We start from the raw sequence: 27300 nt of genomic DNA, 5'->3' as shown, positions 1-27300 counted from the left end.
AATATAGTGGCACAGGTGTAGTTACACTATGGAGTTCCTGTCTGGAAATCCTTATTCCGTCATCGTACAGTTCCAGAGATTTACTTCTTGCAAGAGGTCGAGAATGCAGCTCAGTCTCTCACTGTGCAGAGCACCTTTTGCATTTAGTTTGCATCCCACACAGAGACGTTCCAGACCGCTCCTCTACATGCCAGACTTGATGCCTTCCTATCGTGCTTCCTCCTCCCACCCTCCTTGTTCTATCTGATACATTGCCATTTGCTCTCTCCTAATGGGACTGGATGAACCCAGATTATGTCAGTTGCTCCTGAACTGTCTTGGGTTCTGAAGAGCTGCATGTTTTATGTTATACCCTCACTGATTTGTGAGAACTCAACCACTGCTTGGAAGAATTTTGCTCCAGATGAAGTGACAAGAACTCCAGTGCTGGAGAGTCCACTGCCAGCATCTCCTAACAGACCAAATGAAACACAGACTCAATTTCCAAATTAAAAGTTTTAAGACAAACTTGTTCCAAACCTGTTTTATTTTTCTAAAGTAAACCAAGACAAAAGAACTATACATTTTAATTACAGAATACTTTTAAGGATTTAAAAAAAGTACATACTGACAAAGACCAAACCTTGGAAGTTTTTCTGGCACTCCCAGAAGTGAGCAAGTCCTATCTATAGTTTCAAAGAAGAGACCTGTTTAAATACTGCTGGGCTACTCTTTGTGAAGAGGAAAAAAGCCCACCAACAATCCCCCAAACACCACAGATTTCCCCCAGCAATATTCAGAATAAATGCACAGATAACTCATAAACATCTAGTCAGACCCATTTACATCCAAAGAAACTCAGCTCCAACAGGCATTGGTAGGTACTCAAACACGGATGTCACGGCCCTTGCAGCCTGGCACCATTGCTGTTAAACCATCTGCAGCCTGATGCCCAGATGGTTCCTGGGCTGCAGTTGGGTTGGGACAGTGATTGTGACCTCTTCCCTTCCTCCCTATTTCACATTGCTCAGTGTTCACCAATGCTCATAGCCACAACCCTGGGAACAAAACCTTCCTTTTACTTGGTTAAAGTATTCCCCACCCATTTTGAAGCATTTGAATGGTAAAACATGCAGTATTTATGTATTTAAATATATGAATGTGTATAAATTCTGAATTTCAAAAGCAAAATAATTTTTTACAATCCTGTGCCTGCAAGTCAAATATAGTGATGTTCCAAAAAAAGTTTTGCAAGACTCAGGCACAGCCTGCATTAATGTTGTCATGGGGTAGAATAGTACTATCCATTACAGGAGCTTTATTTTTAGTAAATACCAGCCACAGCAAGTATGCTGGAAATAAACTGGTTTTGTCTTTATATCTTATTTTGCTGGGGGGGCAGGGAGGACACTCTTTTTGTCTTTTGAACTAATTTAAACTGCCTTTAAATTAATTAAGTTTTTAAAACTTTTCATCTTTTAAACTAATTTAACTGCTTCTCTCCCGCCCCCTTTATACACACTTGTTTATATACACACCACACCAGCATTACAGCCTCATCTACACAAGTTTGATACAGTAGTGCTGGCAAACAATGGTGCTCTGCAACTTTCAGCAGGAAACCTCTTTTCTCAGTCTAAAATAACTCTGACTTGGCAGAAAAGTCCTTTTTATTAGCACACCTCTCTGCTGGTTTTGCCAGCATAGTCATTCACTAGGGTGTGATCTGTTTTTCTCTCCTACGAAACACTGTTGTGTAGCTATGCCAAGAGATTTATCTGTATATAAACCAAGCCCACGTGGTTTGGCCAGAAAGTATTTTAATTTTTCCAAGCAAACTCTTTCTAATCTCAGTGAACGTGCATCTTATAAGCTGCCCTATTTACATATCTGGATTGGATGAGAGTTTTACATGCCTGCAACAGGTAACAAGAAAACCAATGCAATTTCAGACATTGGTCTGGTAACAAAGCAAAAAGAAAATCACCGTTTTAAAATCAAAAGTAGCTCTTGAAGAAAAAAAAAAAAAAGGACCTCAAAAACAGACCTCAATAACAACAGCCAGGCACACAAGGAATTTCCTTCAAAAGAAAGGCCATCATTATTTCCATTCAACAAAGGTTTACCTGTCATTGTAAAGAAAGGAGCTTTTGTTTGACACTTCTGCATGGGGAATAGCCCCTTTTTTCATTTGGATATCTTCAATACCCAGTCTAAGCTCACCAAGTCACCTGTATCAGGAATTAGATTCATACAGAGCCAGCTTGAGGGCAGTTTAAGATTCTTTCACAGATTTACCACTTGATTTTGATTTTCAAGCTTTTCTGGACAAAGTACACCTTCATTAAAGAAGGATGTAATTTGAGACACCACTTTATTTGTGGGAAACCAATCTCCATCATCTCTGTAGTTTCCATTCTTATGTGGATCATCTCTCTCTTTCAATTCCATGGCTGGTCTGATCAAAAGACCATCCTCATTCATTCTGTATTCTTTTATTGCTTTCTCCCTTCGCAGCTTCTGGATGTCTGCCAGCTGACGCAGCTCCTCTGGCAGCTCCATGCAAATGGGCTGATAAGGAAAAAAGAAAAGACACAGAAAAGAAATCAAAACAATACATATGCATACATATGCTCTACTTTTGCTAGTACCAGATAAGAGCTCCTTCTGTAATTAGCCAACAACAGAACAATCATCTCATTAGGTGTATGGAATGTATCCGCTACCTGCTTACACAAATTATACCTCAGGGAAAAAAAAGTCCCTCCACACTCTTTCTTTTAAAAGCAACCCAAAGGGAAAAATATTAGACTTGCATTTAATGTTTACTTCTTTATTATGAAGATCTTAAAGATTTAAGTAATAACTTCATATATGGGATTTAGATGTGTCCTCAAAAACCTTCTGCACTATGAAGTTGTTGTTAGCCCCCAAAAGAGGCATAACCAGTTCACATTTTCTTTTAGGAGCCACTGCAAAGGCAGCTTTCCCAGCTTTTCATTTAAACCCATGGTGTTCTATCCTATGGGTAAAAAAACCAAACCAAACAAAAAAAACCACCACCAAACAAACTAAACTACCACAAACCAAACAACAAACCCCAACCCTTATGTAGAAAAAGCCAACGCAATTAGCAAATCAATGAAACAGCTGCTTAGGAAGTACATGAAAGGAGACACACTCCTTGTTTTGGACCTGAGCAGTGCATGGGACACTGTTCAAAACATTACATTTAAGGATCTGTTCCTTAACAAGGACTGCAGTGCTCACCATCTTTATAGGAACAACAACAAAAAATCCACAGTTGCATTCAGCTGTAGAAAGGGGAATTACACAAATAAGGAAGCTTGATTAAAAAGCAGTAAGAGGCAGCCAGGCAAATTCAATCCTACACAGGTAGCATAGAGACAACTTCAAGACAATGCACAAGCAGCACAGAGTAAGCATTACCTAACAGCAAAAGATCACAGAAGAGTGAAAGGAAACTGGCAGGACTACAGGTTAGGTGATGGAGACTATGAAGTAAGAACCCTTCAGGAAAGCAAAGCAACATCCTAGTGAAGAAAATGGTAAGGATGAACTCACAGAAAAAAAATACAGGGCATCCCAGAATAATATTATTAATATTTAACAAAAATATAACAGAACTAATAAAAACATTTCTTTAAACATGAGAGGAGCACAAAATGTCAACCATGCTGCAGGGCCGAGTGATAATCAGAATACAAAAGCAGCACAGTAAAACACCACATATTTTCTCCTCTACATTCAGCATTAAAAAAAGGTGGAGATTCCAATACCAAAAACATTCATTATGTACCCAGAACCTGTTTGAGATTGTCCCATAAACAGCTAAAAGCAATACTTGAAATACAAACAGCAAGGTGGATTTCACCCACAATTCCTGAACAGTGGAAGGTGAAAAAGCTGAACTAGTACCTACAGCATCTTGCTTAAAACCTGCCTTGATACTTGGGGATTGGAAGATGAGAAATGTTTATAAAGAAGGTCCTGGGAAAAATACAGGAAGCAACATGCCGGTAAGTCAGTTGTCTGTATGAACACACTGGCAGAAATATTAAGAGCAGAATGAGTGCATATGCAGATGTGATGCACTGGAAAAGAGTTACCATGGCTTTTGTGAAAGGAAGCCATGCCTCACACAACCTACGTCTAGAAGTTTGCACAGATCCAGAGGAAGGCTAAATAATTCAGACAGGATTATAGAAAAAAAAAAAAAAAAGCAGAGCAAGCACTTACTTGAAAACACCCTACCTTCAATTCTGTTTAACCAGAAGAATATACATCCAGCTTCCTACCTGCTACAGTATCCTACAGTGAGAGGTAATCCACACCCTAAACCACTTGAAGCCAAGTTACACGAAAATTCAGGCTGTATGTTCATAATGATTAATATGCATTGTGTGCAGTCCCAATTCACCTGCCAATAAGGAAATCTTCTGGCTCAGGCATGCAATTATATTTGGAGAACAGAGTTTATGCCATCATGAGTCATGAACATGTTATCTGGTGTTACAGACCGCACTGCACCTTATCTACTTGTCATGGTTTAGCCTCAGCTGGCAGCCAGGACCACATGGCTGCTTGCTCGCTCCTCCCTGCCCCCAGTGGGATGGGGAGAAGAATTGGGGGGGAGAGGGGGAAAGAAGGGGTAAAACTCATGGGTTGGTGTGAAAATAGTTAACAGGACAGCAAAGGGAAGAGATTAACAATACAATAGAAGTATAAAAAGCAACGGATACACTGTTCACCACACAGAAAACCAAAGTCCAGCCCTCTCCCAAGTGGCAGTTCCCTCCCCCAATTTATATACTGAGCTTGACATCATATGGTATCAAATATCCCTTGGGCTAGTTTGGGTCAGCTGTCCTGGCCGTGTCCTCTCCCAGCTTCCTGTGAAAACTAACTATCCCAGCCAAACCCAGCACACTACTGTAGCTTTACCCTAAGTGCATTGGGAAATCAACTCGGTTGCGCAGGCGTGTGGAACTCCCCTATGGTACCAGAGCTCTGCTTGTGAACTAACACTTCTAAAACGACAAAGCACCACACTTCTAGGAGAACATTTGCTTCTTTAAACTGATGGGTTTTCAGGCTGTGTTTGCTTCTTTGAATCTAACTTCTAAACATCAGAATGCAGTTGCATTTCCAAGCACCTAACAACACACAACATGAATCTACAAGGAGAGTTAAAAATGTAACACATATAGCTTCTATACTAGCCCTTTTCTAGAGACAGAGCTGCAGAGGCACAAAACCCCATTGGACTTCATGTTTGCATCCACAAGAAGAACAATGACTCCTGGCAGACAGTTATGCTGAAAATGCAGGAAACTGCAGAGACCTTCAGGGTAGGAAGTTTTTTCTCTCCCCTCAGTGGGAAGGAAGATTATCAGTTTGAGAAAGACACTGAAGAGGGAAGCTGTGGATTTTGATTATGAAGTGCTGGGGATCAGAGGTTGCTGTTGTGCATTGGTTTGTGGATAGTCAGTTGCTTAGGAGGGAGTGTCTACTATTCAGAAGACTCAACTACTACTTGCAGGTGATGACACAAGAAACCACAGAAAGTGTCAACATACATTTCCAAAACTGTCAGGATCAATGAGATGCCTTTGTTTTATTTAAATAAAAATGTTTTTCTTCCATTTTCCTCTTCATTCTCTTCTCCCAGGACTACATCAAAGGTGTTGCATTATAGTTTTTGGCTGCTGTGGACCACTGGCAATACTTTACTGTTGCTGGCAACTGCCTGGGTGCATGACACCCATCTTTTCCGCAACCCTTCCTGAAGGAAGCTGTGATCCATCGAGTTGCATCCTGCCACCTTGACAGCATGTCTCCCACCTGGCACACCAGCTCATGGGCCAGCTCCTCAGTACCTCTTATGTTACTGCTGAAACAATTATCAAATGACAAAATAATGTGTTTGGCTGTCCAGAAGCAAGGTAGAAGTCTTGCTGGAAGGGCTGCCCACTGGCTGACCATAAGGACTCAGTTTCTTTGCCATTTCTAGCAAAACATCTTAAAGATCAAGGGAAAGAAAAGGTGGCTTAAACATCAGGTGAAACCAGGATTACCACCAGTGACTACTGCAATTGCTCACAAGAATTATGGAATCCAAATCAAAGAGACTCAAACATAGTATCTGCACAAAATACATAACTGCTGCTTGCTTTGCTCTTACCAGTTTATTGTTGTGAAAGCAATAAACTGTCATTAATCTCAATTTCTATCAGCTTATGGATGACCTCTGATAACCTATGGCTTTGTCCCTATCAAATTATTTATGAAAACTTAAGTACAAGCTTCTGTCAAAATAAGCTGGAACAAAACAAAACCCCCACCAGTCACGCATGTTCAAGAGACAAGGCAAAATTGGACACAGGTACGTGCATTTATGTGTAAGTCTGAAATCAAGCACTCCTGAGCATGTTGAAGGCCACAAGGATGATCTGACACCAGCAGGAGCTGTGCATTTAACCAGAAAGTGATTCTTGTATTCTGCCACTAATGAGGGCCTGATAGAGCACACAGAAACTTCTCACTGAGGAATGAGAGATGCATGTGAAAAACTGTCTGCAGAGACTGGGCATACAGAACCCAAGGAAGGGTGGTGACAATTACATTTATCAGTCTTACTCACACTTGTCTTTCCTCAGCTCTCAGTGGGTGTAGTGATCCATAAAGACAAGTGAACAGGCTTGGCTTTTATTCCATGATTATGCATTCTCACTTTTCCATGCTGCTGTTTCCAAGAGGAGAAAAAACAGGGTCTGGTTGAGATCTGCTCCCAGAGGCTGAACCCCCTGATCCAACAGGAGAAGGAGAGAGTAGGTAACTGCCCCAGTAGTCATCATTCAACATTACTGGTCATTACTCAGCATTATTCAATTTAGAGGCAACCTCAGACTGGAAAGCCGAAACATCTTTTTCGCCAAGTATATCCTGCTATTGTTATTACACACAAAATCCATTGGCATGATGAACTTCCAGACATGGCAGTGACTCAGGGAAGATTAGAAGGATGCTCCCATGCTAGTCCAAGCTGAAGTTCAATGTTGTAAACCCTGATCCAGGAGCTGAGAGTCAACATACGACAGCTGGAAAAAGGAAGGAATGTGGCTCTGTATTCCATCCAACTTCAGTACTTCATTTTTAATGACATCTCATGATTGAAACTGTGTCTGTATCTGTGTATTTGTTTTGCAAGTATAGTTTCCACAGGAGTGTCATAAATTTGGGTGAATGGCAGAAGGTAAAAAAGCATTCTTCTGTGTGACATGATGTCACTCAGTAAGATCAGAGGAAACAAGAGCAGGTCAGGGAAGCAGGACTCTGGTCATTGTTCTAGTCAGGTACAACGTACTCAAACACCTTTGTAGCCCAGAAGCACAACAGAAGGCATGTTATAATAACCAACTTTGTCAAAAGGCTGAAGACCTGGTGGTTCTGTCCAGAGTGCACAATGCAAGAACTAAAATGGAACAGAGAAGGGCCCAGAAGAGAATTCCTTATCTGGAGTGATGGAAGTTAGCTGCCAGATCTGGTCATCTTCTCCAAGTGCCTGCAAATTTCAAGTAAAGGTTTGATGTACCACAGATGCTTCCTGTTCACTCAGGAATTATGTCCACCTTCCAACATCAAAGCTGAACCAGTGCAAGGTATCTTTATTGCCATGGAGCATTTATTATCTTTGGTTTTGCAGCAGTCCTGCTTCAGCAACAGAGGCCTGTCTTCCAGTCCTCTGGCATGGAGCAGGCATAGTAGGTAACATACTTCAGGTTTCTTAAATGGTTCCTCGGCATTGGTATTTACTTCAGAATCCAAGGATATCCATTACTTCTGCTGAAGTAGTGTTGGAATTGCACCAGATCATGTTTGGAGAATACAGTCATCAAGCACAGGGACTCCAGTATTACTGTTGTTGGAGACTGGCTCCAAGATGAAGTCAAGCTCATCGTACCAGACTCCTGTTCACCAAGGCTCCAACGGGGAGCACAAGTGTAAATTGCAACTGGTCAGTGTAAAAAGTAAATAGTCCAGTAAAAGCATTTTCCAGGTAATTTTCAACTGTAGCTCCACAAAGTGCAGAGAAGGCATAACACAGAGCTTAGTGATGGATAAACTTCTAAATATCCATGAAAAAGCACTAGAATAAATACGGGGCCTAAGTATCCTCACTATTACTTCATTCTGAGAATCAAATCTGAATAAAGACTTCTTGATTCAATGAATTAATACAGACTTAGCCAGAAAAATCTAGAAGCTACACAACCAAAGTTGTGGGGGTTTTTTGTTTGTTTGTTTATTTTGTGTTGGGGTTGTTTTGTTTTGTTTTGTGTTTTTTTTTCCCCCATAAATCAGATTTAGCTGAACTCCTCAACTTGCAAAGGATTCCCTTAAAATTAACTTTGTTTACTTTACTTTTAGAAACCAAAATAACAGACCAGATTTAACTAAACCAAACTCCATATTTGAAGATTACATATGTCTGGCAAGCACATTTTAGATAAAGTAGAAGAAACTTTCATTTGTATGATCTTCTTGCAAGACATAAAACCAAGAGAAAATTATTAACAGTGAAACAAAGGTGAAAACAGCTACTTTTACAATCCATATTACAAGATTTCTAAGGCAACCACAAGAAGTATGATTATCAGATGTGATACTAAATAGATCTTCAAAACGTCATTTGAAATGCACAGGATCAGATTAATTTCTTGGCTATTTTTTTGGAATAAATGGATTTATAAAAGGACTGGCTTCAGTGGCCAGAGTACCACTTACAAAAATTTTTTTTAAAAAATCTACAAATAGCCCAATGCAAAACAGAATTTGTACTCTTTTTCACTTTAAAAGACTTATTTTCCCTTTTGTTTTGCCTACATTTGCACACATTTCACATTGGAAATTCAGATGTCAAGTTCATTGTCTTCCATGAACTATGAACAACCTTCTTTTTTGACAGCTCTCCTCTACAAAGAAAAGGTTTTCAGATATGACCTCTTCTCTTCCATCTGTGGAGCCACTGTGACCTCTTGTGGTTATCTAAACTAACCTCCTTCTAAATCCTCAATAATGGGATATACTGCTCTGAGCCCTCAAGTAATTCTCAAAGGATTCAAGTCTGTGCTTGAGTGCTTTGTTACAGTAGGGCAAAGACAAGTTTTTCCATTAAGAGAGACCTGCATTCTCTTTTCCTAATAAATATTTCAGGGCTTTTACAGCTGCAAAAGTGATGCAGTGACAGGATTTAATCATGCTAATTCAGTTTCTTTGTGATGAATGAGGATGTTTGACCATTCACTTTTCACCCAAATTTAATACCAGAAAGATCTTACACAGTTATTGCAAACCCTCCTAAGATTACTTCATTGAGAAGACAGAAAAAGACCACACCAGTACCACTGCTTGTTTGGTTTGTGTGGACTTGTTCTTTCCATTAGTGCAGGAAGTCAAGCTCCTTATCCAAAAATCTCCTTTTCCTCCCACTTTAAAAATTAACAAGGAATTATAGAAGTGTCAACCCTACAAGAGCCACTCCAGGGTATCTGGGCATGCAGTACTACTGGTTCTGTGTAACCAAAGATGAAAAGTGTTACTTCGTTTTTTTCTTTTTTTTTTTTAGATAGCACAGGTGAGAATAAATTAGGCAGACGAGAGAACTCAGATGTTTTTACAGAAATAAAAATTTTGGCCAACAAAAGACAACATTTCTCAGAAATAGACAGTATGATCAGACAGCTCAGCAGTAAAGATGACAGAAGAAAAATAGAACAAGATTTTGGGGCTAAATGTTTGTACCAAAATAAAGCAACTTTGTCAGCTCCAGGTACCAACACCTCCCAGCTGCTTGTCCCTCTCCATGCCCTCACACATACACAGCCCCTGTTGAGCCCAGTGGTTCCCAGTCTCAGGTCAGTGAGCAGAAGGCACATGTGCCTGTGCCAGTACAGCTGCAGCTTACCATCCACAATACTAACTCGAAGTGGATTTGCGCTAATGGACTAACATGAAACGCAGCTAAGGGAGATAGAGGCACCACCACTTCTGCTGCTGCACACAGGAAACAAGGTATGTGGCATGAAGTCAGGTGTACAGCTGCAGAAAAGGAAGCTGCGGTAACTAGGTCCTCCAGAGTTTATCCATCAGAGCCTTCTACCAAATCTCTAACCAGAGAAACAAGCAAGGAGATACCTACCTTTGTGCTCCCAAGGTGATCTCCAGACCCAGTCCGGTAAACATTTAAATAGTCATGTACTACAGCTGTTAGGTCAGACATCAAGCTATCCATTAGAGATGAGTGGAGCAGCAGCAGGTACATCGCCTTCAGAGCAAGTGCTTCAAGCAGAGAAGCTGGAAAAGGTCTCAAGAACCATATGTCAGGATTCTCCTGTGTATTCCAGTGCAAATGAAAACAGTTATTTAAGAAACAAAAATTGTAACAAAGCTTTTCATCACATTCTTCTGCAGTTTACAACATATCTCCTGATGCTGATCTCTATTTTCAGTGCTACCGACTGCTTGCAGCTTCTAAGGCCACCTATGTACAAGCCTGTGGATATTAGCAAAGAGGGAGTTTGGGAGGAGGGATTGGTTCTTTAAAAAACAAAACAAATGAACAAAACCAACAAACCAAAGCCAAACACGCGTCTATTCCAGCATTTAATACTAGGCTTTCTCTCACCCACTTCTGAAACTAGGTAGGTTGGATTCCTAAGGGCTGAGCTGAAAGATCTAAAGGACAAAAAAACCCAATCCCATCAAGGGAGCTGGGGAAGCAGCTGGGGATAGCAACATCTTCAGCCATCACAACTGGAACCAGAAGAATGTGAAAATAAGCCCCAGTTAAGCAGCATGACCATGATACCCTGAGCAAAACTGGCACTACAGAGTGGGTTACTCTGATATACCTCCTACATACATATTACAGTCATTTTCCACTTTTTGTCTTCAGTCCTACAGGAGGATTTGGTTTGGTAAACTAAGGAAGGCATCTTGTCATTTGGCTTAGATTTGCCATACTGAATTCTCTAAATTGAAATTTTGAGAGACACTACTAGAATTCAAAAACTTATATAAAAATAAAGCTGTGTTCAAATTAGAGGTTTCACTGAGTAGCTATTATAGCAATATCAAATAACATTTAATCCAGGTTTTCAATAAAGATTGTAAGTCCATGAATAGGCAGTGCAAAACCACTCAGATTTACTCAGGAAGTTACAAGACCAGTATGAAAGGAGAAAAAACACTCTGGTAGGAAAGAGATTACTCCTATTCAGTAAAGATGTCCTGTCTATACAGTGAGGTCTCAGTAAGTATCTAGTTTCCATATTTAATAGCTTCTTTGGAAGTCTTCTCCACCACCCACCCAAAAAAGCGAGGTCAGGTGATTAAAAACCCCCGCAAAAAGATGCCACAACTGGCACTAGCTTATTTATACACTATTTGTTTAAGTAATTTGATATCCTTCTGTAAGGTCACCCACCTAGTGGACGAAGGGAAGGCAGTGGATGTGTTTTTTCTGGATTTTAGTAAGGCTTCTGATACTGACCCTCACAGCATCCTTCTGGACAAGTTGTCTGACTGGGGTGAGCAGTTTCACGGTGTGCTGGGTGAAGAACTGGCTGAAGGGCAGAGCTCAAAGGGTTGTAGTGAACTGGGCTACAACTGGCTGATGACCAGTCACCAGTGGTGTTCCTCAGGGTTCAATTCAAGGGCCATTTCTGCTCAATATAACACAGTGTTTCAAAAAGATGGACCCAATTTGAAATCACTGTCTCTGCAACTGGGTCCATCTTTTTGAAACACCTTGTATTTATCAATGATCTGCATGCAAGAATTGAATGCACCATTAGCAAGTCTGATTATGATACCAAACAGGGAGGTGCTGTTGACTCTCTTGAGGGACAAGATGCCTTGCAGAGGGATAGATTGGACTGTTGGGCTATAATTAATGGGATGAAATTTACAAGTCCAAATGCCAGATTGTGCACTTACCATGGAGTAACAGCAAACACAAGTATAAACAGGAAGAGGAGTGGCTGGAGAGCAGCCCTACAGAAAGGGACCTGGGGAGGCTGGTCTGCAGCACTCTATAGGAGTCAGCAGTGAGCCCTGGCAGCCAAGAGGACAAACCGCATCCTGGGCTGCATCAAACACAGCAGAACCAGCCGGTCAGAAGAGGTGATTATCCTGTTGTATTCAGCCTTGGCGCAGTCTCACCTCGAGTACTGTGTGCAGTTCTAGGCCCCACAATTCAAGGAGGATGTGAAGGTCCTCAAATGCATCCAGAGGATGGCAACAAAGCTGGTAACGGGGCTGGAAGGAATGGCCTGGAAGGAGTGGCTGAGGACTTTTGGCTTGTCTAGTTTGGAGAAAAGGAGGCTGAGAGGCTCTCATGGCTCTCTCCAGCTTCCTGAGGAAGGGATGTGGAGAGGGAGGTGCTGAGCTCTTCTCCCTGGGATCCAGTGACAGGACATATGGGAATGGTTCAAAGCTGCACTGGGGGAGGTTTAGACTAGACATCAGGAAGCATTTATTTACAGAGAGGGTGGTCAAACACTGGAACAGGCTTCCTAGAGAGATGGTTGATGCCCCAAGCCTGTCAGTGTTTACAGGCATTTGGACCATGCTTTAGCTTTTGGTCAGCCCTGAAGCGGTCAGGCAATTGGACTAGATGATCATTGTAGGTCCCTTCCAACTGAAACAATCTCTTCCATTCTATTCTATTTTTCAACCTTATGTTCCCCAAATCTTAGGAGCTCCTGGCTCATTAAGTTTTCCCTTGCTTGTCCTCATATGAAGGATTAACCAAAATAAGGACAATAGAGAATAATGATTTGGCAAATGCTGCTGAGCTGCACAAGTAAGAAAAAAATTGCCACTCATTTTTTCATTCTAATAGTACTGGCAGTAAAAGTTTCCTCTTTCCCAACTTGATTCAGAATTCATTTTAACCAACTTGTTCTGTTGGAACTAGGTTTAAGAATTAGTCAAATATATTAAGATATCCAGAATATTTTTTACCCAAGTTTTATATATATTTTTATATATATATATATATCCTATTGTACAAGCTTTGTGGTTCTTCAAAACCTCAGTTTCAAATCAACAATTTGGAAATACCAGCATAAGCCCTGATGCCAACTAAAGCTTACATCCATCTCCCAAGTCAGTGTTACAAAATGTCTTTAACTATAGCAATTTGACCACTGCATAGTACCATGCTCTTAAAAAAATAATTAAAAAAAAGTGTCAGAAGTATCTCAAGACAGACAAAGCACAGCTCACAATTGAGTCTTCAGAAGGTGCCTCACTGAATCACTCACTGAAGCCATCTGCTGCCTGCACTTCATGATGGCATCCCATTTGGAAGGTATCTTCAAGTGCTGCACCAAGCACTCATGTAACGTGCAGACACGGTGCGGAAGGAAGCCGCCTGTTGCCATTGAGAACTGCAGAGCATCAGCAACCTGCGATGGAAGGGGTCAATATGCCATGAGCAGCACCCATTAACCCAGGGCAAAGAATGTGGAGGTTTGACAGCGGGGATGCATATTACAAGTATGCTGCAAACAAATTAATCCTCATTTTGACTGCATGCAGTTGCAGAGCTAGTAATCTGACCCCTTAAAGTTGTTAAGTTACATTAAAGGGTAAATTAAGTTTGAAGAATTACTTATAAATTATATGTTGTATTAGTCTAGGGCTCCTTCTAGCCCAGTACTCATCTCCAGGCAGCAGGTGTTTAGGAGCAATATCAGGAGAGAGTAAACATACAGTGATACTTCCCCAGGATACTTATGGTTTTGCCTTTTATCCCAAACCTGAAATAGTGATGCAATGTAAGGAAAACATGATGACAGAATATTTAAGTTGTTCAAAACCTTTTGTCCAAAACCTGATTTTGTCAGTAAGATTAATCATTGACAGCAGACAGAGCCAGAAGGGAAGCAGACAACAGCCTCCAGCAGTAACTGCATGGCATGGTGTTTGCTTGCTTCTTGTCCTGGTTTCAACCCTTTTACCTTTTTGCAGTAAGAGAAGGAACAGCCCTGACTCTTGCTGCTAAATAGCAAACACAAAGATGAGTAGGACTGTTGCAACAGGTGCAGAGAGAAGACAAAGGAAAAAGGAAGCCTGGAAGAGAGTCCAGGGGAATGGAAAGGAAAAAACCAAAAAGCCTGCACCGACACTCAAAATCTGAGACTGAGCCTGTTGTTAGAACAACCTACCCTTCAGGCTTTCTCTCCTAGTCAGAAGCCCAGATTCCCACTCTGGTCCCCCAAAATTCCCACTGACCTCACAGCCCTTTGCTCCTTACTATGGTCTCCTGAGAAACCCTGAGCCAACACTCAACACAAGCATCCACAATCCCACCAACCAAATTATGAGCTTACAGGGCAGCCCAGTTTTACTGCAAAGGTTACACCTGAAGCCACTGTTTGAGCTGTTCTACCACACGCTGCCCATGTGCTAAGACCAGACCATGTAGTGCCTCGCAGCACCAACTCAGCCCCTGCAACAGTGACCTGTTCTGGCCTTTTATAGTGAGGGTAAATTCCAAGACCAAACTCCCATTCCTAACTTATCTATAAAGTCTTTATAGGGGAAAAAAAAAATCTCTTCCTGTCCAATAGCAAAGGCACACAAGCTGGTACAATTTATTAGTGACTAAAGCTGCCTCTAAGGCATCATCTAAATAGCTAATTGCTGCCTTCTCTCGGAAAGAAGCCATGTATTTGCTAAGTCTACCAGAAGAAAGAGCTAAGCCAATCCATTTACTGAATTTCCAAGGAATAAAAGATTGCATGAAGGTATTATGAAGAAAATGCAGAAATGTGTCAGAGCACCACAAGTAGAACAAACAATCGCAGACTGACCAAAGAAATGTGATACCTCCTATGCTCTGTGATAGGACAGAGAATCCAGGACTGCCTATATTTCTGCTAGGTTGACTATTACTACATTGCTGAAGTCCAAAGAAGTCTACAACCACCAGCTGAAAAGTGGCAGGAAACATACCCGGAGAAAGGAACTGCAACAATTCAAACTGATGAGAAGAAAATGGAGAAGACCCAGGTGAGGCTGACCTTCACTGGATTGTAAGCACGAATCACCAGGTAGAGAAGTTTCCATCACTCATTACTGAGCAGTCCTTTGTATTGTACTTCCGACCACTAAAACTTTCTCCAGCTTTTCACTCTCAAGGGGCCAAATGCAGATGAAGAGGAATCTCAGGAAAGACCTTCTCAGGCAGTTACTTTTACTCAAAGTCAAAATAAGATTATGATCAAAATCTATGGAAATATATTCCATTCTTCTAGATGGTTAGAGAGAGTTTCTAGTAAAACGTTTCAATGCTTTCCAAACAAGGAGAGAAAAAAACTTAAATATTTAAACAAAAATGAAAACATCTTTGTGATCGATATTCATAAGAAGTCTAATCTGAATGAACAGGGTTATAGAATAAACTCTCCCACAATGAAAATCATGTTTCAGCTTTCACTCTGAAAATCTTTGTCCAAAGCCATTGCATACTAATGGTTTGGCTTCAAGGACAGAAAAACTACAACATGCTAAAGAGTAGTAGTCGATCTATGGAACCAGACAGCAACAGTGGCTTCCTCACTGGTACCTTTTATGATTAAACCTTGCACGGGCCTCTGTCTTATGGAAAATCTCAAGCTGTCAAATTTTCCTTCTTCTTTCAGCACACACCTCTAGGAAGAATAGTATTATTTCTTTTGATAGTACACAGATATGAAATCAACAACATTTTACAATAGGCAGGAATTTCAGAGTGTGAGCATGCTCTAGCCTCATAATGCAGCACAGAAGTGTCCCAGAAGGCAATGTTAGGGACATAAGCACTGATAACAGCCAGTTGCCGGCTCACTATGCAGCTTTTTAGGCTGCTACAGCTGGACAGAGACACACATACACACCCCAAGGCAGTCAAATGGGCAATAGCAGAATCAGACTTCCACAAACATTACAACAGGTGATGCTTAAGTACTATAAGAACATCAATGGGAAAGACAGTCAGTGGACATCAGAAACCTTTCACTGCCTTTACATGTTGTGTTAATTATATTATGTTACTTAATGCAAGGAATAAACAGTTGAAGCAACTGGCCAAAACCACAGATAAATAACACTTTTCAAATTATGCAGGCAGAATCCCATCTAACCCAGAGTTCTTCATTCCATTGCTGTGTTTTTTTAAGCAGAGTCTCACTTGCGCACACAGCCTGTTCCAATTTTAACAATGCTGAGAAGCTGTCTCTAAAAAGTGCTTCACAAAAAGCACCCATGACAGTTTGCTCAGAGGAATCTCCCAGTTATTTGCTCCAGTAGTACAGAGTAAAAGACGAGACAGTTCAATTCCACAGTATCAGGTACCCTACAGGGTAGCCAAAACCAGGATACCTCTATAGCTTAGTTACATTAGAAGTAGGATTCAGGCCAATAAATCAAAGTAATTGAATCTAAGCCTAGAGATCCATCAGTGCAAGGAAAGCAGTCATGTCAGTTCATAACAAGACAACAGAACAATGAATGCAATTGTGTGTACCTCAGCCCTAGGATGGATAGTTCTGGTAATTCCCACTGTACCAGTTAGCTGTTCTAGCTAGCACAGATGGGAGCACTGGCAGGAATTTTCACCCCTGCCTTTTTCATGCAGTCAAGACTTAACACTGACACTGACTGATATTTCACCTATAATGGATTAACGTATTTTTTAGGAGCAAAAGGCCAAACTAAGACGATAGAAGGACTGAGAGAAACCTCTGCTTTATAAAGCTTACTAGGTAGCCCAGGTTAGGGCTTTCAAGAGTTACTATAGACAGTCATATCTATGGCATGAAAAGCCAGTATACAGGCAAGGACGAATCATACGTTAACTATGCATAACACATACATGCCCATTATGAAAGATTATAGACATTATGCAATTTTCTTCTCTCTCAGAAGGCTCTAATTCTCCTGTTACTCATGGAACACTAACTACCACAACTACCAGGGCCAGCAGCAGCAAAAACAGATCTTCTGTAATAACCTGGCCTGTCCTCTCATTTCCACCACTGCTTTTATTAGCAGGTGCTTCCCAGTGCTGGATACCCGTAGCCTGAATTTACTTCCATACTCATGAAAGGGGCAAAAAGAATAACGAATAATATAAAGCACAGGCCAACCTGGGTCCTGTTTAAGTCACAGTGGCTTCAGGTTGTGCCAAGTTTGATCAAGACCAGTTAATACACCTTAAAAAACCCCACAACAAAACAAAACCCCCCATCAAACCAAACAAAAAAAAATAAACTTGCTGCTAATATCGGATATTAACTATCCTTTTAAAATAAGTCTATCCGAGACTCTAAATAACACTATCAGCCTTGCCTGCTGGTTCTTCATAGCTGGAACAAAACCACTAGATTTCTATGGTTCAACAACTGTCACATTCTAGTAATATTCAGCCTTGTTCAGGGCATTCTTTCAGAGAAGGTTTAAGTTTCTCTTGTTGAAACTTCTGTTCCCAAACAGAATATTTGAAGGGTACCTGTGTGTCAAAGACATTGAAGAGGAGGACACCGTACTGGTGAAAGAGGCAGTCTGAGATCCAGCGGCAGTCATGCATGACCTGAGGCAAGAAAGAGCTGTCAAACTTGTGTCCAACTGCAACTTTTTTTGGTGCAGCTAGATCATTATATATGTATATGACCTCTGCCACCACAAATGTCCTCACACATCCTGTACACTTACCTTCAAGATGTTTTTATCTTCCAGCACCATTTGTAATCCATTTTTGAAAGCCTGAGGTCCCAGAAGGAAGATATCAAATAGAAAAATACAGCTCTTTGTTGCCACCTACAACAAATTCAGTTGCAGAGAAAAGGAGTGATGGACAGAAGAACAGAGGATTTGAAAGTAGGAGAGGGTGCACTGTCACCCACAAACCATTATCTCCTATGTACAGGCTTATGTTGTGGAGAGCAGGTTTAGTTTCCTTACTACTACAAGTCTTGTTTTTTCCAGAGATGCTCAGAGACTCTCACAATAATTAGAAAGAATGACCCCGTAGTCTACTAGACAGAGTTAAATACAGCATTTTAAGACATATCAAAAGCAAACCCTATGCATAGTACTTAAAATAAATTCCTGTACCTCTTATGGTGACACTTCTAACCAACCACTTCCAACAAAATTTTTGTGCCCATGACATTCATTTCATTGTTAAAGACCACTCCCCCAAAAAATAAAGGACATAGTTTTCCATCCCAGCATTTCGAACAGGATATAAAATTCAGGTTTTGCCTATTTTCAAATTAATGATGGTTTAACAAAAGCTGTTATTTGAAAGCAATTTAGCCATACCAAAGCAAACATTTTGTGGGCACTACTTCTGCACAAATAAGTTTGAAGCATGAACTCCCACACACGTTTTTGCTTTGGATAAATACTGTCACTTTTAAACCTACTTAAAAATAAAACTGATTTTGAGCTAACATATTAAGCTATTTTCCTTTCTGTCCCTTCCTTTTCAGATGCTGTTAATATCAGAGCTAATTAAGATACTGTATCATCTTTAGATAGATTTTACTCCTTCAATTATATTGCAATTGTGATTAGGTCTTGCAGTTTTTCAATAGATAACAGCTATACTAGTGCAATGCACCTCTACCTCTATACAAGTATATAAAGATGGCTAACCAAATATGTTACATTGCTATATACATATGTAGATATGACACACAAGTTAGAATAATTATTATATTGCCTTATAATGGCATAATTCTTTCCATAACAAGTCTTTTATGAAATACCTGACTTGTCTTGAAGAAAATCAGACCCCTTACCAAAACAGTTACATGAGTAGGTCTTAAACACAGGATAATCCCCAAATGTTTCTCAGTTATGCCTCTGTTTAGTGGCACATTTTGGAAAATATCTGCCTCTTACCTCAAGCCATGAAAGTTTTCCGTAACGACACAAATTAACACCTTCTCCTGCTACACTGACAACATGCTGCTGTTTTAGCTGCAGTACCTAATGAAAAAAAATAGGGATAAAATAAATAGTACCAGAGAAAGATGGGCAGAGGGACAAATAGTAAAACTGCAATTTTTCTGGTCAAGATACATATTTAAAAACATAAATACAGATCAAAACCACAATGAATCTCAGATATATTAGTGATCCAAGAGAAACAGACACTGTATCAGTCCAGTTACAGTTCAACAGCTGGAAATTCTGCAACCAGAAACATCAATGATAGATTCAGCAGTGATTATAGCTAACTAAAGAATACAGACTCCCCTGATCTCCTCCCAGGAAATTCTCCTAAGTAGGTTTTAGGAACTTCCTTAAGATCACTTAAAGAAGATGTTCCTTTTAGTTAAAAAGGAGAACTTATTTTTAAGTATAAAAAAAAACAAACTTGCTACTCTCAGACAGAAAAGGTTTTCAGACAATGAAGATAAAGCAACCTGTAGTGTGCATGTAACACAAGAGCAGAAGACAAACAGAATTTTTTAAAAAGAGCTTTTTTTTTTTCAAGGAACAGTTAGATGCCTCTGCAAGCAGGGAAATCTCTTCCTGTGGGAAGAGCTTTTTCCTCTCTATGTGCAATAGATTTACCATAATAAGAGCCCAAATCACAACTGATGTTACTGCAAGACAAAATGGCATGGAGGACCTACAGTATTGCTGGTCTAATTCAGGATCTAAAAAATACTACTAAATTTAATTATAGAATCGTTTCAGTTGGAAGAGACTCTCAGGATCATCAAGTCCAACCATAACCTAACCTAACTCTAGCACTAAACCATGTCCCTAAGAACCTCACCTAAACGCCTTTTAAAGACCTTCAGGGATGGTGACTCCACCACTTCCCTGGGCAGCCTGTTCCAATGCCTGACAACCCTTTCTGTGAAGAATTTTTTCCTAATATCCAATCTAAACCTCCCTTGGCACAACTTGAGGCCATTTCCTCTTGTCCTATCACTTGCTACTTGGGAGAAGAGACCAACACCCTCCATGATACAACCTCCTTTCAGGTAGTTGTAGACAGCGGTAAGGTCTCCCCTCAACCTCCTTTTCTCCAGGCCAAACAGCCCCAGTTCCCTCAGCTGTTCCTCATCAACTTATGCTCCAGGCCCCTCACCAGCTTTGTCGCCCATCTCTGCACTCTCTCCAGCACCTCAGTGTCCTTCTTATGACAAGGGGCCCAAAACTGAATGCAGGATTCAAGGTGCAGCCTCACCAGTGCTGAGTACAGGGGGACAATCACTTCCCTAGTCCTGCTGGCCACATTATTCCCGATACAAGCCAGGATACTGTTGGCCTTTTTGGCCACCTGGGCACACTGCTGGCTCATGTTCAGCCGGCTGTCAACCAACATCCCCAGGTCCTTTTCCACCAGGCAGCTTTCCAGCCACTCTTGCCCGAGCCTGTAGCGCTGCCTGGGGTTGTTGTGACCCAAGTGCAGGACCCGGCACTCGGCCTTGTTGAACCTCAGACACTTGGCCTCAGCCCAATGATCCAGCCGGTCCAAATCCCTCTGTATGGCCTTCCTACCCTCCAGCAGATCAACACTCCCACCCAACTTGCAAGCTTACTAAGGGTACACTCAATCCTTTCATCCAGATCATTGATAAAGAGATTTAACAGAAAACTGGCCCCAATACTATCACTGGCTCCAAGTTCTGAAACCAAGCCTTTCTACCAAATCACTTATGTTGTTATAAATGATTCAAGATAAAAAGGTCTAAACATGTCTGGGGCTCCAAACACCTCCGAAACACAATCGATTTCTTCTCCAAATGCCAACAAATCTTCATGTTGTTCCCTTCCTAAACAAAGTAGTTGTTCACTAAATAGTGATACTGACCCTTCACCTCAGTTACTGGTAATACAGAGTCTGAAAACGGCAACCAATACACACTGATGCAGCTTCACATCTACCCACTGCAAATTCGCATCCACTGCACTCTTTCCCTGCATGTATCCACACTTCAAACATCTTTTCATGCCACCAGAGATACCATTTCTACTTGACTTAGAGAAGTCAGTTACCACCTATTACTCAAATTTCACTACAGTCTGCAAAAATGATTTCCAGTGTAAGATATCATGAATCAGAGCTAACAATCTTGCCACCTAATGGATCTACTGACAGAATAGAACAGGCTTAGAGCATAAGAGCTTTCAGTAGCACTTACTGCTGGACCAAATTTCTGCTGGAGACAATCAACAACTATGTATTCCACAGTCTCTTCTTCCTTCTTCTCTAAAAGGAAGAAAAAAAAAAATCATTAGATGCTCCCACTACTCAAACTTTGCACCACATACGTATTCTAGTTGTACAATCACACTGCTTTTTTGGCTCAGTTTGTTTAGTTCTTCCCTCTCTACTTCCTTCACACCCAAATCACTGAACAGTCTGATTTGGATGTGTACAGTCTAGAGCATGAGCCAAAATGCTGGTTCTTGACAGAAAAACTGTCTGTTTGAAAGTGAGTTGCAGTGTTACTTTTATCATTATGGTGTATAAAGGAAACAAAAATATTTCTGTTTAAAAAATTACATCAATTTTTTTTCAAAAAAAAAAAAAAAGCATCCTAATTCCCAGGTTTGTTCAGGAAAGGAAGAAGACAAAACAGTCAGTGACACCACAGAACACAGACTTCAGTGATCAAGGGGGCAAAGAGGATTTAAGCCAGATTTTAATATTTTTAACACCTGCTTAACAATGTCTAATGAACAGGTAAATCTCTTAAAGATTCTCCCTTCTCTTTAGGTAAGATGCAAATGTTAATAATATGCATCCATGACAACATAAGGACTATCTTCTAAACTCTAAAATAATAAGTCAGCTCATCATAAGAACAAATTTTTAAAGGCTCTCCCAGATCACATCAACCTGTGCTCATTTTCTCCCACACTACTCAGGTAAATGCAGATAACCTGTTCACCTGCACAGGTCTCACACTCTGGTCACGGCTCTGAGAGCAGAACAAGCTGATTCCATTTTGGATCTGTACCTGTGTATGTGTTTACAGCAGCAATCACACAACCAAATCAATGCAAGCACGTGACAGCCAGCACAGAACCAAACTGCCATAGTCCTACTGAGCTCTGAGTTATTGATCATGCCACATACATGTCAGGAACAAGTGTAAGATTAAAGCAATCACCAGAGAAGAATGCTCACTGGCTGAAGCACTTTGCTTCCTCTGAAAGATCAGTCGTGCTGCTCAGCCACTTTTAGTGTTGACGAGAGCTACAAGATGATACACTCTGGAAAGCAGATGAGTTTCCTTCTGATGTTGTGAACCTATCTGTAGGCAAAGAGCATGTCTGCAGATAACAATCTCTGTACCTACCTTTCTGTGACCACTGTTCTTTCAGAGTACATCCTGTTCTGATACAGGCAAATCAAGAGATCATAACCTCTGGGAAAGACTTTGTCTCATAAAGACAAACTAACTACATTCCTTTACTAATATCTACATTACCTGAGAGGGAGTATTTTAAGCTACTTGAGGCTCTGAACTGGCTTTCTAGGGAAACACAAGGAGAACTCTGTGGTCCACAATCTGCTGGTCCTGAGTCTGCTTGTTTGTTCCCTTTAACAGCTGAAGTGCACCTGCATGAATAAGGCAACCATACAAAACACAGAAGTAAAAACATCATTAAAATGTCTGTGCTGATGGAATATGTAAAGAAAACTATTTCATCCAATGACATCTGACAATGAACTGCTGCAAACAAAGCAGCTTCCCAATCCAATGTGCATGGTTCTTAAGGATCTTGAAACTACCCAACAATAAGCTTATTTTGCACAAAAGGGTTTTTATTTCATATAAAATTTCACATTTATTCTTACAGGTGAAAGCAGAACCCGAACAGATGTTCACTGCAAAGGTAAGCAATGGTTTCAAGGGAAGAAAGAGTTCAAAGCGCAAGGAATGAAGTACCTGAGCCCAAGAACCATGCAATTTAAATATCTGTAAGTCTTTACACTGAATTGTTATCTGATCCCTTAGTTAGCTACTGTAATTGGAAGGCGATTTTACAAGTTCACTGTGGCAGTTGCACACACTCCGATGAGATTCGGAGCTTTCAAGAGGGCAAGGGATGGCTCTTTAGCACTTTTGTGCCTCACTGTGCCTGACCTTCCACACCTTGGTCAGTAACATCCCTGTGCCCGCACCCCCAGGGCACAGTGACTCCTCATATTCACCTCCCCTGCCTGAGGGAGCAGGAGGTGCAGGACCTTCAGGTCAACAGGCAGGGTCCTCAGCCAAGGAAGCGCCCAGGCCCAGAGAAGCTTCTGGACCATGCTTGTAGTGACCACAGCCAGATCTGACCAGGCTATAGAACAGGGTCCCTGCCAAAGCCGCCCTTTGAGTGGTCTTCTTGGAGCAGCGGGTCTGTGAACAGAGACCTCCCCTCAGATTGGGACACCATTTAAAGAGACTTCCCGGGACTGAGTGCTCTCACCTTCTCCTTGGTGAGTGATTTTCTTCTGGATAGATCCTTGAGTGAGCCCTTGCTCCTGCCAGGCAAGCAATTATTTCTTTTGGGTATCCTTGAGTGAAAGAGGCCTCTTCTTTTTGCAACCGGGCGCATGCACGCTGTGGATCATCATTCTTGTGTGGTCGAACAGTAATAATATCCCCATCAGGCTTATTGAACCTGCAATTTATTAAATGTTGCTGGAGTGCTGAATAATTCTGGATAAACCCCGTTTCTAGGTGGTTTTCTTTGCTAAATAGTTCTGGTTAGAATAAAGTCTGTTTGGAGCTTATCACCCACCTAAATTGATTTCTGAGGTACCTCCATGACATTCACTAATATGTAAAACAGTTATATCCATTGTAATCAAATAGAAGTTCTTAAATCATATAAAATGATAGCATCTCAGGACCGAAAGATGTCACAAATAAGACAATTACTATGACAGGACAGTCTGAGGTCAAGAATACTTCACTGGGAAATATGACTTCTTAGTATAAATTTCCTTATACTGATATAAAACCATCCCAGTATGATTACAGAGCTCCAATCATGTACCTCTCTATCTCAACAGAACATCAAAAAGCCTTTCTGGTCAGCCTTTAGTTGTAGCTGAAGAATCTCATATTAAAATTGTATATTTAAAGGATTAACACAGGAATCTGTTATCAAGTTGAGCATATTCACGTACATGTGAACGTAGGCTTACTTAAGGAGAAAGAAGACAAGACAGCAGCAAGGAACAAGACTGCTGGTAATCACAATTCTATGTGCTTTTTAAGGATATTTCAAGGACTGTTCAGCAGACACCACTTCACTCCTACTTCTCTTAAGAAGAAGAAAATATTCAAATGTGGTCTTGTAAGAAGACTCAAAGCAAAGCCATCTGGGAGCATGGGTCTGCAGGAGTTTGAAACATATTTTTACCAGCTTCTCAAAGTCACATTTATCTATGTTTTGAGAGCATCTTCCCAATGCAGTTGTTGTGGAACTGTTCCACCACAGAAGAAATGCTCACAGGAAATCCCCCCTGAAACAAGCAGCTGACAAGGAAACAAACCAAGCAAATTATTCTACCTAGGAACACTTGTGTGAAGGAGGAGAAGAAAAAAAAAAAAAAAAGGCAAAAAGCAAGAGAGAAATTGGAAGCAATAGCCTGAAAGAACCTTTTACACAGCTGAAGTCTTCTACTCATCACCTTGCTCGCCTCTTTAGAGCAGATGTGTACACATAGGCAGGTACATCACAAGAAGAGCCAGAGGCCACAAATGCATTGCAAAGAGCAAGTTTTATTTTAGTTACCTCTCTACTGGGGGGTCTCCGAAGTCGCACCTGAGCTCCCAGACAGAGGTGACACAAGCGGGGACGCAGGTGCTGGTAAGTTCAGCCCTGCTGAAAGATCACTGGGCCTGCTGAGCTCGCCTGTATTTCAAGGCTTCAGGCAGGCGCAGCCTCCCACTCTTTCTCACAACAAAGCAGGAATCTCAGACATAGTGATAAGGTGCCTAGAATTTCTCACAGGGCCACGTTATCTAACTACAGAGGTTCTCTCATCAAGCACACAAGGTCAGTAAAACAATCAGTGTGATGTATGTGCTTTTTCTATAGACAGGTGCAAGTCACTTTGAGCATATTTACATTTAACTAACCTCCTCGCCAATCTTGTGCTATATTCCCATACAGCAGAGAAATACAAACTTGGCACAGCTGAGTCTTAACATCAGTATTATACTAAATGTAAGCTGTGACTTCCCTAGCCAAGTGCATCCCACCCCTTCTCCTACTGTGAAAGAAACATTTCAACATACTCAGAGAGCATTGCCGTTCCTTTCCCTGAATCCAGTTCATCTAGCAATTCCACTGCAATTAAAAAAAAAAATTATACTGTAGTGCTGACAAGCAACTTTCTGACATTTGCTTTCTCCCAAAAAAGAACCATAACTGATAGCAACCACCATAGGACATGGCCATACATAAAAAAAAGAAATTGAACTCAAAGTATAGTTTAAATAATTTTAATTTCACACTGAAATACAAATCCATATAAAATCACTTACATCGACAGCCTAGACAAGGTATTTCAGAACTCTAGCATTTAAACAAGACTAACGGCTTAGTATCCCACCAAAACCAAAGTCAGTATCAAACTACAGAGTCAGTTAATCACTTGTTAAGTCTAAAAGCTGCCTTCTAGCTATTTCCCCCTCACTGCTTTGCTCCTTGTCCCCAAAGCAAAGCAGATGCCAATGGAAAAGCACAAGACCTTTATATACTACCCCAGGGGTGTCAAACTCGTTTTCACCGAGGGCCACATCAGCCTTGCGGTTGCCTTCAAAGGGCCAAATGTAATTTTAGGACAGTACAACTGTAACTATTCCTGCAGTATCCCATACTCTTATTACTAGTGAATGACAGAAAGGGGTTCAGCTAAAGAGACTATTTAATAGAGATGCTTTTGCCTGTGTGAGTAAAAGCAGAATCAAGTTAACTAGAACTTTAAGCAATTTAACTTCCCAGCAGAGTCCATTAGGGAAAGTCTTACTCATGTAAGAACATACACAATGAATGTAACTTGCCTTCAAGACATAAAGAGGAGGCACACTTATCTCAGCCAATTACCTTCAGAGTGGTTACTTTCATTAGTGGCCTTATTGGACTTTATTCATTATTTAAATAATAAGCTTTAAGGCAGTACAATCGCAAGACCTTCACAAAACTGGGAATTGTTATTTCACAGATAGATAACTGGAGAACAAAAGTTGTGTGATTTATACAACATTCTAATTCCTACTACTTTTAAACCAAAGGATTTTAGAAGAAAGATGCGCAACCAAAAAATTCAGTAGAGTGACCAAAGCCTGGATTTAAAATGCTGAACTAAGAGTGGGCATTGATCCCTGTGCCCCACAATGTGGTAAGAAAAGCCTCACCATTGACTATTTCATGGTCAAAGAACATCTTTACTCCTCGAGTGCTTCTGCCAGTTTCCAAGTTCTTCACTGAAAAGAGAGGAAAAAAAAAAACCAAAAACAAAACGATATACATCAAGTTCCATTGTTTGGGGTAAAAGCTTATCATTTGCAGAACAAAGAAGACTATAAGACTGAGTAGTACTATCAACTAGGGAAAAACACATCAACAAACAGGTTATTTTAAGTGACAGCTTTCGCTCTACAGAAAAGGGTTTCTGTAAGATGACTGCACTGACCGGCACTCAGGGCTGCGACACCTACACAGTCCCACGGCTGAGACACGGGCAGGTGCTGCTAACTCCAGGGGCATGTTTCATTCATCCCCACCCTGGCTCCCGGGAAGCGCCCACGGGCGCCCCGTGGGGCGCAGCGGGCACGCCCGGCGTGGCGGGCCGCCCACGCCACCCGTGACACAGCGCGGGCCGCGGAGCCGGGCGCCCCTCCCTCAGCGCCGCGGCTCGCGGGGCCGGGCTGGGCTGCCCCTCCCGCTGCCCTCACACGCTGAGGCGGGCACGGCGCGGCCCGCCCGCCGCGAAGGGCCCCAACCTGTCCGCAGGAGGAGGCTCCGGCCGCGGTTGACGTGCTGCAGCACCCCCTGGAAGACGCCGCATTTTAACGTGACTCTAACGGTTCTCCCCACAAGGCCACCGAAGTGCTCGCTGCTGAGGGCCATGCGGCGCCCGCAGCGAGACCCCTGAGACGCCGAGCACCGCCGGGGCTGCGGCGGGACACCGAGGCCCCGCCACGCCCCAGGGGGCGGGGCCACCAGAGCCCACACCCAATCCCGGCGGGACAACTCACCACC

At 41.5% G+C, this 27300-nt stretch overlaps 1 protein-coding gene across 4 annotated transcripts; it reads right to left on the bottom strand.

Annotated features, from left to right (window-relative positions):
- Nucleotides 1-527: 527 nt before the first annotated feature.
- EXD1 (exonuclease 3'-5' domain containing 1) lies at nt 528-27233 on the bottom strand. Of its 4 annotated transcripts, none has more exons than XM_065635900.1 (12): nt 27042-27233; nt 26454-26522; nt 25332-25383; nt 23509-23703; nt 22521-22651; nt 21225-21292; nt 18964-19050; nt 17767-17871; nt 17564-17644; nt 13332-13475; nt 10202-10393; nt 528-2550 (listed from the first exon to the last, which is right to left on the bottom strand). In XM_065635900.1, exons 1-12 carry the CDS (start codon nt 27166-27168, stop codon nt 2266-2268), a joined length of 1536 nt encoding a protein of 511 aa, XP_065491972.1. In that variant the 5' UTR covers nt 27169-27233; the 3' UTR covers nt 528-2265. The 4 variants fall into 4 exon arrangements, with proteins under 4 accessions (XP_065491972.1, XP_065491973.1, XP_065491975.1 ...); XM_065635902.1 differs by lacking the exon at nt 528-2550 and adding an exon at nt 3440-3533; XM_065635901.1 differs by lacking the exon at nt 13332-13475.
- Between the last annotated feature and the right edge of the window lie 67 nt (nt 27234-27300).

Source organism: Caloenas nicobarica, chromosome 5, assembly GCF_036013445.1.
Source record: "Caloenas nicobarica isolate bCalNic1 chromosome 5, bCalNic1.hap1, whole genome shotgun sequence".
In the NCBI taxonomy this organism is placed as follows: domain Eukaryota; kingdom Metazoa; phylum Chordata; class Aves; order Columbiformes; family Columbidae; genus Caloenas; species Caloenas nicobarica.
The sequence above is the reverse complement of the archived record's forward strand: the minus strand, read 5'-3'. Positions and strand labels throughout refer to the sequence as shown.